Source organism: Lepeophtheirus salmonis, chromosome 1 (assembly GCF_016086655.4).
Source record: "Lepeophtheirus salmonis chromosome 1, UVic_Lsal_1.4, whole genome shotgun sequence".
Classification (NCBI taxonomy): Eukaryota; Metazoa; Arthropoda; class Copepoda; order Siphonostomatoida; family Caligidae; genus Lepeophtheirus; species Lepeophtheirus salmonis.
In genome coordinates, this window is record NC_052131.2 from 36,985,431 (window position 1) to 36,999,136 (window position 13,706).

Below are 13,706 nucleotides of genomic sequence, written 5' to 3' on the forward strand. Positions count from 1 at the left end.
TCGTGAAAAAGTCTTTAAAAAGTAACACTGATTCAACTTGTGACATTTGGTTACTAAAAAATAATTTATGTATGAATAAACGTCACCGGGTGCACTGTACATAGTGTTCCATGATGTATACATTGTATATCTAAAGAAAAAACTGTGTTTAGCGATTAAAAAAGGAAAGACGGCCGATGTGTGCCAAGGTGCTGTATAATAATTAATAACGTGTGTACTCCTTCTCTCTCACTACTTAACAAGTCGTGGGGGTGTTAACATCTCTCTCTAAAAGAATTCTCGCCTATCTTTGGGATAAATAGATTTAACAAAGGGTTTTTTTACCCATTTAGAGCCATAAAGGCTCAATTTAGTTAAGCTTTGACGAAGTTATGATGAATTTAAAAAAGTCCAAAAAATTGTATAATAACGAGCAATATCATTCAGGAAATAGTGCTAATTTTTCACAATATGTATAATTTTTTCATGTAAAAAAAGTTTAACTATAACACTGGATCGTTTTTAAAGCTTTTCCTAAATCATTATAAAAACACATAAATCAACTGGATTTTATATTCAAATGTGATAGGAATTATAATAAACTACTGCTTTCCACAACTGGTTGGTATAGTCGCGGTGGTTACTCTTCCTTGGGTATATCATCCAGGTAATCCCTGTGAAGAGACTCAACAGCTTGCTTGCTGTAAAATCCTAGTGGCTTTTGGTATCGGTCAATAAATTGCTTGGCATGCACAATGGTACACTGCATCTTGGGCTAATTGTAATTGCAAGTTTGCAATAAGCTCTTGTAGTTTTCAATCAGTTTGGCATAATTTGAATAAAGAGTCTTGCCAAAACACGCCTGTCATAATTTGTCAAACGATCGAAGGGTATCAATATGTTCAAATAAATCTTTGTGTTCAATTTGATCAAGAGTATCCAGCTTGGAGAGCAAAAGTACACAATTGGGGTAATTTAATTGGCCTCTGTGATAGCCTTGCCAAACTATTCATTTTCGAAGGCCCATTTAAAAGCCTTGTTGCCAGTAAGTGTATTATTGAGGCTATCAAAAATCCTCTTGACATTACCTTGAAATAGATGTAGTTCTGTTGGGGAGCTAAATCCAAAATGACTACAGGATTAGCTTTCATGTTTACAATTTTTGAAGTCCCTGGCAACCTTTAAGTCTTCTTTGCCAAAATATTTAATCATTATAGTTTGCTTTGATGTTGCCAAGATTTCTCAAGGGGGTTTATAATCTGTTACAGGTTTCTTGGCTTCACATCAAGGTTTTGTAGCTGTAAGGTTCTGCAATCCAAGCAGAATATTTAATAGTTTGAAATCACATGGCAAAACATGGGTGGCACTTATGTTCAACTGATCCAAGATGGTTCTGATATTAAATAAATTTTCAGGACAGTCATCCACAATTGCATGCATTAACATTTTCTTCACCCCAAAGTTTGGCCTTTTGAGGTATAGGGCTGGCGCAAGTCGGATCTTACTCTTGAATACTTCCAAAAAACTCTGGCCACCATCCATGCCAAGTTTCAGCAAGGACTTCTTGCATTCTCTCTTCTCAATGGTGTTTGGTAAAATTTGGTAGATCATTGCAGAAGACTCGCCATTTTTCTGTACTTAGAGGCATTCTTCTTGGAGCTAGAGTAATCTTCATCCACGTCCTTGGCATCACATATTAACATTTTGGCCTCAAGGAAAGAATCAAGCTCATGGCCTTTCTGTATAACCATTTTTTTAAATTAGATACAACAGATCCTGTAACACCTATGGTCTTGGAGGCACTTCGAAGCAAGGACCCTGACTAGATGGTCTTTCGGACACTGAGATTAAGTTCAGTGGCCAAGTTAATGAATAAATTTAAGTTAAGCCATTGGTTGGAAATTTTTTGTCTTTCCAATTTTGACTTTCATTTTGGCACCTTGGTTTGTCTGAAGAAAGATGAAACCCTCCTCACACGGTTCACATTTCTTCAAATATTCAGATACCATAATGACCATGGCAGTGAATCTTTGGATATCTTGTCAGCAGCATTTAGCCCTTTTTTAGCAACGAGCACTGATGCCTGACTCCTCTTCTTTTCTCGCGATCGCATGTCCCACAGACATTGCAGTCTGGTGGAGAGGGTGCTTTTTTGATAGGCCTTCCTCTTTTTTTCTTACGCTTCTCCAAGAGAAGAGAGGATTGGTGTAACCTACCTTTGGGTGTTTCAATTATGTATGGTTTGTCCTCTTTGGTTCTGGTGGATGGTGGAATTGATCTCATGGAATCAGCCAACTCCTTGAACCTTGGAAAAGATTCTTATAACAAGTCAACTTAAATCAAAATTCAAGACCTAACCTAGAAACAAATATTATATCTGGAAGCTTTATTGACTTATCATAGTTTTGAGATCTCAAGACTGTGTAACAATTGTTAGACTAAGCACATGGTAAGAATCATTCATCATCATTGAAGTCATAGTCATTTTCTTGAAAAAATTTGTTTTTTAAACTGTCTTGGTTTTTTAATTACACTAACGCTGCCCAAAAAAGTCCAAGCCCATATCTCGGGCGGATATAGATCTCTGATTTTGAAATTTGCATTTTTGGATACCTATGGGCATACAAACTTCAAAAATGTATGTGAAATATTGCTACTTTTTTTTTAGATCCAACTCTTATTTTGGAACACCGTGTTTTATTGTAAAAAAATGGAAACCACCATTACTATTTATTCAAAATTAAAAAATGGAGTTTAATTTGGCACTCAACCCAAGATGTTATTTCAATAAATCGACCAAATGTAGTTGAAATTCCGTTGACCAGTTTAACTGTATTATAAAACAATTATTTATTAAATCCTTCATACATAATAATTAGGTATATTAATTAGAGGGAAATATTTAAAAGAGGGAAGATTGAAATAATATTACGTATAATTTTCGATTATTTTTTTAAAAATTTTCTCACATACTTAAATGTTTCAACTAACATTTCACGAAATTTCCTGAATCTGACATGAACCATCTATGTCAAAAAATGGATATATAATTAAAGAAGCGGAGAAAATGAACTAGTAATTTCTATTGAAAAGTTTAAATTAATATGTCGCTGTCTAATATATTTATGAAATATTAGCATCACTGAAATCAAAAGAAAAGGATGCATCAAATATTGCCTTCAAAATTAATATTTTGGAATCATTTAACATACCTAATAATAATTAATAAATAATATTTAGTAACTAGCTATGTACTAAATTCAAAGATAGAGCAATATTTGTTAATATTTTATTTACACTAGTTAGCATTATTTCCACTAGGTGGCAGATAAATAATAAAGCTTTCATAACATATCATCAGCATACTTAAATTTTTAATTTAGTATTTACAATTTATAAAAACATTAACAGAACACACATTAGATTATGGTTATTCATTATTAATATTATATTAATTATCTGAAGTGTTTTATGTTTGAATTTGATAGACAATGGTTCTCATAGACTAATTAATTTACTCTTTAATCATGAAATCATCCAATTTTAATCGGGTTCAAGTTTGGGTGCAATTTGTGGAAAGTCGAACTCTTACTGCCGATGAGTTTATGGATCTGGAAGACTCTGGAGAGTTGGATGATGAAGAAGAAGACTTTAATTCCTATGGACCTAACTCTGTTCCTTCAATTAGGCCTCAATATAGGAGAGGTATATATGGAAGAACAAATAATTTATTATTCATCCCTTATGTACTTTGAATACAAAAGTACTCCATCTAAGATGGCGTCTTTGATGTTGTGCATACTTATTCTTGGGTACCTATTAGAAGAGCTTCTTGAACAGTGAGGTATTGGTTTATAAATTATAATTGGAGCCTGTGGCTAAAAAATCATAGGCTATATCTTATTTTTATGAACTTTGACAATTTTTGGGCTCTTAAACCACATAGATGCAATTGCAAATGTATAACCAATAGATCATTAAACATAATAAAATGCAAATTTCTTACTTAAGATCTTCGCGTGTTCCAAACGTATTGACTATTCAAAAAAATATCAAACCCACATGTTTTTCTAACAATTACAAATCTAATTTTATAGTTGTAATTATATAAAGAAAATATGAAAGTTTGTAAATAAACATGAGTAAAAACACTCAGTCAGATACATGCAAAATTAAAAAAAGTTCTCAATTTCTAACCAATAACTCAAAATTTTTGATTCAAACAAAAATCTATTTAAAAAGACAAAACAAAAAAAATTTGTTCTTAAAAATAAAGAAGGATTTATAATTTCAAAAATCAGAAAATTTCTACCATGCATTATCCTTCCGGCCTTGGGTAAATGTCATTTTTTTCTAGTCTCATAATTATTTAATTATTGGGGTGAATTTGTTATCATAAAAAAAAAATGAAAACCTTTAACTTCCCTCGTGGTCTATTAATTAAAATTTGAAAACCTATGAATATCGAGTTATAACAATTATTTTATAGTTTCATTCAACATCAAAACAGACCGTGTCTCAACAATCAGTATTGTTAGCAAGGCTTTTGTATGGACCTACTCCTGGATGAAATGTCTTATATCCGTATTCAAAAGTCGCGGAGATATCGCTTGGTCCATTAGGCGAGGTATTTTTTCTTTAAATTGCATTATTGATCCATCGAGTTTCATAAGGAATTATTTAGGCTTTTTCGAACCCATCAGATATGAGCTAAATAACTCCTTGGGTTTAACGTCCATTTCCAAGTTCCTTTCCTGTGTAGATGATGTTAGTTCTAATGCAAAAAGCTTTGAGGATCATCTTAGAAGAAAATATGGATCGGATATAAGATTAAGTCGTTTTTGGGATTTATTAGATGATTGGCCTGATAAAAGAGCAATAGAAATGAAAGAACAGTATCTTAAATCTCCTGCAGGAAAAATTTTATTGTTGGCTCAGGACAAGCCAAACTTGTTTGTTTATGGGGCTTTACTATTTAGAAATAAGTTTTTGAGTTTATTGAGCAAAAATGACAATGAGGATGAAGATTCACCTGCAGATGTAAGCTCTCAAGAAAAGCTATTGTCAGATTTAGAATACATTTTCTCTCAAAGTTATTGGTCATTAGGATTCAATGATGTTCTTTATAAGTGTACAGGTCGTTCTGGATTAGAGGTTAGACTCAAGTCTCTTAAAATGACCAATTTTTATGATAAACTAGAGCCTATTCACCAACATGCATTGGAGATATACGATGGCTTTAAGTCCAAGTGCTATCAAGACGGTCATACATATTTAACTCGAAGAAATTTGGAACTATTCTCTAAGGGATTCAACAATGATTTAGATGACATTTTGAAGCAAGTATTGAATAAATTATTTGATTTGTCTTTTCATAAACTTTATAATTTAAATATCGTTTGCCATTAGATTTTTGAAAAAGCATAATGTCATCTCTATTGATGAAACATTGCAAATTTATCAACTCTCGCGATTTAAACAAGCTGAAATGAAGATAATAGCAATTTTTAAGTCCTTATTGTTGAAGCCTTACTGGACAATTGATTTTAATGAAAAACAATTTAAAGACTTAACTCCAGACAAGGAACAAAGAAAAGCAACTAAAATGATTGCTCATAATCCAATCACTGTCATATCTGGTAGAGGAGGAACGGGTAAAACTGAAATAGTGACCACTGTGTTGTCTTCTCTGAATGAAATAGCTCAAACAGATGAAGACGAATCTAAAAGTGATGACGATGAAATTGATCAAACGAGCGTCCTCTACGTTGCACCCACGGGTAAAGCTGCATCCGTTATCAGACATCGCATTAAGAGTAAAGCATATACAATTCACCAAATTATCGCCTCACACAAAAAGTTTCTGGAGAACCGAATGAAAGCTGAATCTGGTCCTTGGAAATATGCTACTATAAAAGTGATTGTCGTTGATGAATGTTCCATGGTCGGAATGTGCGTAAGTATCTTTGAGAATGTGAAAGTTTGAACAATATATAAATGAACATTGAAAATGTTCTTCTTTTAAAATAGCTTTTTTCGCATATTCTGAATATTCTTCATAAGGATGCAGAGTTAAAAAAAGTGATACTTCTTGGAGATGTGCTTCAACTTCCATCCATCGATCCAGGAAATTTAATGAGCGATATTTATCAAGCTTTTAAATCTCGCAGCTATTCAATTGAGTTGGTGACAAATCATCGATCTGAAGGGTCTTTGATATTTAATAATGCAAAAAGGATCAGTAAAAAAATCATGCCTGTTTTTCATGATGATGATGGCTTTCATTTGATCGAACCTATTTGGGATGAAAAGGGTTTAAGCAAAAGATGTGGAACTTTGAAGAAACTACTCAAGCAAGATATTGTTGCGGAAGATGTAAATCCATCGAAAATAAATGCTTATTTGCAACTTTTAGTGGATAAATCAATAGAATTAAAGGTAGACTGCCAAAATAAATCACAAATCATCACTTTCACTAGGTTTGTTCCTCATTTTTATCTTTGAGTAAAATTATATTTTCTAATTATCTAGGAAAGAGTGTGAGCTTCTCAACAAACTCTGTTGCAAAATATATAATGACCACTATATATTCAGTTACTATAACGGTCGAAAACTAAAAACTTTAGTACAAAATGATAAAATCATTTGTACGAAGAATAAAGACGTTCCACTTTTAACCATACATAACAATGGTATTTTTTACATTAACCTATGGATGAATTGTTTTTAATTTTTTCCTTTTAAAGTAATTGTGAAACGAAAAGAGGATAGACTAATGAATGGCTCTGTTTTCATTATTGACTCCTTAAAATCTTACAAAGGGCTCAGCAGAGAGGAAAAGGAGGTAGTTAATTTTTGATTACTGAAAATGCATTGATTTTATGTGGGTCTGTTCTTTGCAGGGTGAAAATGTAACTGAAAGCGAATCTTCGTCAGCTTTAAGCTATGAGCTCGATAACTTACAAGGTGAAAAAATTTATGTAGAAAAGAAAATATTTGATAAGCTTTGTAAGCCATGTCACGCTTGGGCTCTAACTATTCATAAGTTTCAAGGCTCAGAAACAGACACAATCGTCTATAGTGTATCTAATTCAAGGAATGAAAATTGGCAGCATGTCTATACTGCAATTACTCGAGGAAAGAAAAAGGTACTGTCTTTAGTTTGAACAAATAAAAAAAAAGGAGCTAATTGATTGTGATAAGGTTATTATTATTGGTTCAAAATTACATTTAGAAGCTGCAATTCTTCGTGATCCGAAACCTCGACAAACAAGGTTGAAATCCCTCTTAGATGATCTTTTGAATTCTTTATCAGATAATCCAAGGAAAAATAACGTTGATGATGAAATTGCCTCGACTATCTCTGATGAAAAGAATGACACTTCCCTCCTTTCAGATGATTTATCTATGGTCGATGAATCCTCATTTCAGGATACTGAGTTAGATTCCAGTTTGTGGCAAGATAACGAGTCGTTTGATATTATGCTCAGCCAAATGGATGCTACTACTGATAATGATGCTTGGCAAAATGACTCATTTGATCAAGTACTCAGTCAAATACAGTATGACAGTGGGGATGTTACTCCTCCCAACTCTCCATTAAGTAAGCAACGAATGACGTGTCTTACTCCCGAGATGAGTTCAAAGTTGAAACTTTCTATGGGCTAGTGGTATAGGAATGAATTCATTCACCATGTACAACAATGATATCAGCATTTATCATTTTTATTAAGAGCTTTTACTATTTTATAAAACGAGGGTAACAATCAAATAAATAATACAAATCAGTTTATGGCAACATTCATTATTTGCATGCTTCTATTAGTTGAAATAATAAATATAAGGATAGAAACTAAAATATTTTCGAGTCTTTATAAAAAGCCTTCCCATCTTGGACTAACCTCACTTTTGGTCCAGCTCTCGTTATCAAATACTCTTGGTTGGTTTCTATTTTCTCAGTGGGATAGGGTGCATTCTTATAGTAAAAATAATCATCGGGAGCATGCATAACAAAAGTAAAGCAGCTGAGTTTCCGTGGCAAATCCTCTTCAGGTCCAATAACGTAAGTAGCAGGATCAAACCCCTCCTCTGGTTTTGGAGAATAAATAGAAGGAAGGAGCCATGATATAATAGCACTTTTCTCACAATATTGATCAGTGAGAAAGCCTCTTAATTGTCCATAGTAGATACCACCACCTATATCCGTGACTGAAACAATATCCCCTTTAGTGTAGTAGCAACCCTGTAAAGAGAAATAAGTGAGGGCATGACAGTGCAGTTCTATTGGGTACTTACTTGGTGATAGACGCGATCGGATGTAACGGCTCTGGCCACAGCTGCAGGAGATTTGAGAGGCTTTCAAGGGAGACAGAGAAAAAATAAAGATTAGATTAGATCTAAGTGAAGAAGCGGCAAAAAGTACTGTTTTCTTGAAGATCCACCTCCTGCCCTTCCCCTTAGGCAGGGCCTTTTTCCGCCGAGTGGGAAGTGGTCGGGATTTCTTAGCTATGGCTCGCTTAGGCCTTAAATTGAGGTTAGTTTCTGAGGAGGTGGACTCAGTGGAGCTGAGCTCATCTTCTTCTTCATCATGCGGTCCAGAGATTGGGGTTGGAGTTTCCTCAGGTCCTTGTTTCTTATTGCGCGTTGTTACAATAGAGTCTTTGGACACTTCCATTTCAGTTGAGGCCTCAGGGAAGAGGTGAACTTTGGCAGCTTCTGTTAATGATGCAACCTTATCATCCGTTGACTCTACAAACACTCCAGGATGCTTCAGAGTAACGGGCTCCGATTCTTCGACTTCAGATGCCATTTGAATTGTTTGTTATTTGTTATTACTTTTTAGTGATGACGTCAGTGTCTATAGATTACATTCCAAACATTGATTCCTCGTCTTTGACGCAGTTAGGTGACGCCAGTTGTTAGAGTCAGACCCAAGTTAATAGAAATGCAATTAACCTTGAGTCAGACTTGTATTTGAGTGTGCATTTTCTGTACCTGACTTGAGCTCAAAACTTGAATGGACAATTTTCTAAAGATATTTCATACAATATTTTCAATTTTTTCACTGTATATTTACAATAAAGTACTCTTCAAAGTACCTTCTCTATATAAAAACCTGAATTCGAATCAGAGTAAATAATTAAGTGAATGATTTGCTATTTAACACTTGAGGGTTGATTGTAGTGATTAATTGTGAATTATTATAATTATACTAATTTATAATGGAGTCAATAAAAGTCTTCAAGACTCAAATAAATAATTATTATTAACCTGATATGTTATTGAAAAAAAAATTGATGATTCTAACTGGAATCGCTAAAAATATTAGATTTTACATAGACATCTAGTTTGGTGCCCCATATGAAATCAAAATTGATAATCTCCTTCAAACATTGACATTAATTATTATTATTCCCCTCATTATATTTAATTAATTTGACATCCACTTCCAATAATTTTATTATATATTAAAACTGACTTTGGAGACGGCGTGGCCTTATTATATTGTTTTATTATTATAATTTATGATTCATCATCAGGTACAGCCTAAAGCCACTACGGTCATTGTTGACCCTCCACCTACAATAGGCCTCGCGCTTGATTGAAAAAAGAAATTAAAAAAGGCAGCATAAAATTTCAAAAAAAAACATTTGAAAAAAGATTGACTGAATCGTTGTTTTTGCTTTTTTTTTAAATAAATACCAAGTTAGACAAATAACTTTATGAGGAAAGAAAAAATTGACAAAAATGAAAAATTTTGTTGTTAAAATGTTTTAGAGGGGATAAGATTTTTGTTGCTGTCAAATTTTAAATAATTTGTCAAAATGTCTCTAAATGTGTCATTATAAAAATTCATTTAAAATTTATCCTCTTACAAATTTGTCACTTATCTTTGAATTATCTATTTTTTTCTATACTGCGTACAGTGCGTAGCTAAAGCTCAGCCAGGGAGAGTTCCAAAGACTAAAGTACTTCCTGGCACATCACGTCATATTAAAAAATAAAATCCAAACTGTTATTATTATTATTCTTGAGTAGAAAACATCTAACTATTGAGTATCTACGTCAGAGTGTGATCATGAAAAACGGATAGAAACCCTGATGGTTACTTAGGAACTATCTTTTAAATTATTAAAACAAAGTTTGTATGTTCGTCGACGCCAAATAATACCAGCCAATGCGGGATACCATCACTAGTAAACATATTATATAGAAAATAAATAATACATTTATTAAACTTAACATAATTAAGATGATATCCCAAATTGATGTTTAACATCAACAAGAATTTTAAATTTTACTTTGGAGGGTTAATTAATTTGTTTATTGTTCTATTTTTATATATATTTAGTCTAACTAGCGTGAATTGTGAGTCAACTTGGCCCTACTCTAACTACTCTTTGACTTCAAAAACTAATAGTTCACTAAATACCTAACCGATTAATTCCATTTAATACTAAAATTAACCACAAATAAAGATATCTTAATAAAATAAAGAGGATCTAAGAATTTCAAAAGAAAATTAATGAAGAAAGAGCAATATATTTCGATGTTGTAGGATCAAAATTTAAGTAAGAGCTCAGGATTAGGTGTACTTACTCACTACCAGTGGAGTCACGAGCCCCCTTTTTAAAATAATATTAAATTGAAAGTTTAAGATATGATCAAAAAAGATGAAATTACTTTATTTCAACCTAAATATCGGAATATTTACAAACATTTAAAAAAAAAGTGAGAACAGTAAATAACAAAACATACATTATCTTAGTTATATATTTAAAAAAAAATTCAAGGTCCTTAGATAGTTCTCTAGGAACTACTAAAATAAGATTTGTCTTCTTATCTGATCCGGGAGTAAGCATGCATAAATTTGTTTAATTAAATAATTTTTTTATAAGTAATAACTTTGTTTCTATGGTGGGAGCAAAAAGTGACAATAAAGATTTACTTCCTCGAACCTTTAATTTTTTGTTTTTTTGCTTTTCAAAAAATTTATAATTTAATCATTTTCATGAAGTACATTTCAGTTCTTGATTAACTCTAGACTTCATCATATCATGGATCAGATGAAAATTAAGGTAGTTTACAATATACTCCATTCTGTACTTATTTCTTGATTGAAATATACTAAATTAAAAGTAACTTTAGTAATGTGTTGAAAATGTTAATAAAAATAATTTAGTTCATGTCATATATGTTAGATTTTAATATATTTTATTGTTCAAAAATTCAGACCTATACTCTATTCATATTCTTCACTGGAATAACCAATGTGTGTTGTGGCCCTGATTTTGTACGACCTAATAGCCTACCAAATCGTCAGGGAAAACAACTTAATGATGTGGATGTACCAGGTGGAATAGACTTTTCGAATGCAGTTTTAGATCAAGAGACCGGTAAGCGTTGTGTAATCAAAGAAGATTCCATTGACAGTTTAGAAAAAAGACCTATACTTGAGTGTACACACAAAAATGTTGAGAAGTGCCATTACACTTATGTAACACAATTTGATCCATCACAAGAAAAGGTCTGTGAAGAAAACTTTGAAAAAGTATGTCAAATTACTTTTAAAAAACAAGCTCAAGAGGAAACAGTTAAAAAGTGTTATAAACCCTTAAAAAAAGTTTGTAATGGACAAGGTGAAGAGCAGTGTCGAACAGTTTACGAGTCTTCCTGTTCAACAAAATATGTCGAAAAACAACCTGGTAAATTTGTTGGAGATACACGATGTCAAAAACTTCCCATCAAGATCTGCGGACGAGGCTGTATTACTCAAGAGGGCAAAGAAGAGTGCCATGATAAGAAAATAGTGACGATGACGGATATACCAGAAGAAATATGTGACTTGAATCCCCAAAGGACATGTAGCCGCCAGACAAAACTTGTTCCTAAGTTAAAACCCGAGCATGAATGTACAATTGTTCCTCAAGAAGTCTGTAACATCAAGTTTACTCCCCCAACAATCCAGAAGAAAGCTCTAAAAACAAAGTGGTGCCTTGATGATTCACCCGTTATCCCCGGGGAAACGTATGATGAAGCAAATGCCTTAGGATCTCCAATTAGAAGAGGAAGATCCGGAATACTAGATCCGATATATTCGTCTAATTATCAACCAGAGAGTTTTAATTTCCCGACCCAGGAATTTGCACAATTCAAGGATGTAAGCGAGGTTTAAATGTACTGTTGTTACTTGATTCATTAAATTATTATTTTGTTATTATTAAAATAGTTTATTAATAAAATAGGAATATGTATATTTATTTAGTAGAGGTATGGAGAGATTGCTAGGAGGTTTTAGGTTTTTTCGTGTTATCCGAAGGTGTCTTAGTGGGAGCTTCCCTTTTAACACCATTTTGTGGATTGGTGGGCTCTGTTTTCACTTCGGTTTTCACTACTTCCGTCTTTACTTCTTCAACGGGCTGTGGTGGTGGGGGAGGAAGAGAGGGTTGATTGGTTTTTGGAGGGAACATTCCGGTTATCATTTCGAGTATAGTATCAACTCTTCTTCTTTGGAATAAACTGCTGGGTTCTTCTTTATGCTCTTGCTTCTTTGATGATTTCTTCTTCTTTTTCTTCTTATTTTGAGGGGATTTGGGAATAGGATTGAGAGAGGGGAAGTAATGATGAGGAAAGCCGGGTCTTTTGGCAGGCTCAAAGTCCCACCAATATCCTTTGGAAGGGTGATATTTGGCATAGTGGCGCGCCTCTTCAAATGCCGATGATAAATGATGCACGGAGGAAAGGATGCGTGAGTTGAGGACAGAGCCCAAGTCCGGTGCTTGATATACTATACCCGCAACAATGTAGTAATCTGTAAGCGGCATGACTCGACCCTGGAGGCGCAGTTGCTTTCGGATCACGTACAAAATGGGCTCTTGAACGTGAAGTAAAATATACTCCGTTCCAGACATATTTTGCATCTACAACAATTCGTAATTATTTAGGTAAGATGCATTAAATAATTATATATCCCACCTGCTCCGGATTCAGCCTTTGCATTTTGATGACTTCGTTGTTGCAGGTTCGATCGTAAAAAGGATTGGATCGCTCAGAGAAATAATCCAACACATTCCCTGCATTCAACATTGGAATCCAGGCAGAGTCGTGCCATGAAATGGAGAGAGGAGAGTCTAATTTCGGTTCGGACATCATCTTCACAATCTCCCTGTCGTCTGTAGTTCTGGAGACCCAGATAATCCAATAACGGCCTGCCTTTAAATAATAAAGTGAATAAACAAAAATCACAGAGTAGAGCAAGCACATTACTTGGACTTCCGCCCTTTTACATTACAAAACCTATTAAAAACACTTTTATTATTTATTAGATTCCAGATAAAAGCTTCTATTTTTAAATAATTAGTATTAAATTGATATTATAATAAGTGTGATCTACATCTTAAAACAAGCCTCAAACAACCTAATAAAAAGTCGTTGTCATTATAAAATTTAGGTTGAATAAGGTTTTGCGTTGAATAAGAGTAAGACAGAGCCATAGAAGTAAATCTAATGTTGTTTGTTTCTGAAGGTTCAGGACTGGCTTTTTTATCCACTCTTAACCTCTACTGTCAAAAGGGCCGAAAAGAATAAAAAAAATCGAAAAAACATGTGGTAGAAGGTCCTCTGTATTTTTCTTATTTCATTATTATTTAGAGAATATATAATAGATTATGAATTATATACATTGAATGGGTCATCTTAGCAATGACCGAGTATGAAATGTTAGGAAC

The 13,706-nt window shown here is 33.3% G+C and overlaps 4 protein-coding genes across 12 annotated transcripts; 2 read left to right on the forward strand and 2 right to left on the reverse strand.

Moving 5' to 3' along the window:
- The first annotated feature begins 2,064 nt into the window (after window positions 1-2,064).
- Window positions 2,065-7,766, forward strand: LOC121126620 (DNA helicase B). Of its 7 annotated transcripts, none has more exons than XM_040721947.2 (9): window positions 2,065-2,428; window positions 4,469-4,606; window positions 4,664-5,318; window positions 5,389-5,935; window positions 6,010-6,458; window positions 6,511-6,671; window positions 6,726-6,823; window positions 6,882-7,127; window positions 7,183-7,766. In XM_040721947.2, exons 2-9 carry the CDS (start codon window positions 4,546-4,548, stop codon window positions 7,645-7,647), a joined length of 2,682 nt encoding a protein of 893 aa, XP_040577881.1. In that variant the 5' UTR covers window positions 2,065-2,428; window positions 4,469-4,545; the 3' UTR covers window positions 7,648-7,766. The 7 variants fall into 7 exon arrangements, with proteins under 7 accessions (XP_040577881.1, XP_040577857.1, XP_040577871.1 ...); XM_040721923.2 differs by lacking the exon at window positions 2,065-2,428 and adding an exon at window positions 3,317-3,684; XM_040721937.2 differs by lacking the exon at window positions 2,065-2,428 and adding an exon at window positions 3,328-3,823.
- On the reverse strand, window positions 7,689-8,855 carry LOC121126674 (GATA zinc finger domain-containing protein 1). Its single transcript, XM_040721976.2, has 3 exons — window positions 8,402-8,855; window positions 8,275-8,334; window positions 7,689-8,221 (listed from the first exon to the last, which is right to left on the reverse strand). Exons 1-3 carry the CDS (start codon window positions 8,786-8,788, stop codon window positions 7,832-7,834), a joined length of 837 nt encoding a protein of 278 aa, XP_040577910.1. The 5' UTR covers window positions 8,789-8,855; the 3' UTR covers window positions 7,689-7,831.
- Window positions 8,856-10,017: 1,162 nt separating this feature from the next.
- Window positions 10,018-12,235, forward strand: LOC121126691 (uncharacterized). 3 transcript variants are annotated; one of them, XM_071891974.1, is made up of 3 exons: window positions 10,018-10,175; window positions 10,997-11,057; window positions 11,213-12,235. In XM_071891974.1, exons 2-3 carry the CDS (start codon window positions 11,037-11,039, stop codon window positions 12,152-12,154), a joined length of 963 nt encoding a protein of 320 aa, XP_071748075.1. In that variant the 5' UTR covers window positions 10,018-10,175; window positions 10,997-11,036; the 3' UTR covers window positions 12,155-12,235. The 3 variants fall into 3 exon arrangements, with proteins under 3 accessions (XP_071748075.1, XP_040577930.1, XP_071748064.1); XM_040721996.2 differs by lacking the exon at window positions 10,018-10,175 and adding an exon at window positions 10,704-10,833; XM_071891963.1 differs by lacking the exon at window positions 10,018-10,175 and having other exon boundaries at window positions 10,719-11,057.
- MED6 (mediator complex subunit 6) lies at window positions 12,170-13,242 on the reverse strand. The gene is made up of 2 exons (XM_040722005.2): window positions 12,955-13,242; window positions 12,170-12,899 (listed from the first exon to the last, which is right to left on the reverse strand). The coding sequence occupies exons 1-2, from the start codon at window positions 13,240-13,242 to the stop codon at window positions 12,264-12,266; spliced, it is 924 nt and encodes a 307-aa protein (XP_040577939.2). The 3' UTR covers window positions 12,170-12,263.
- Window positions 13,243-13,706: the final 464 nt, after the last annotated feature.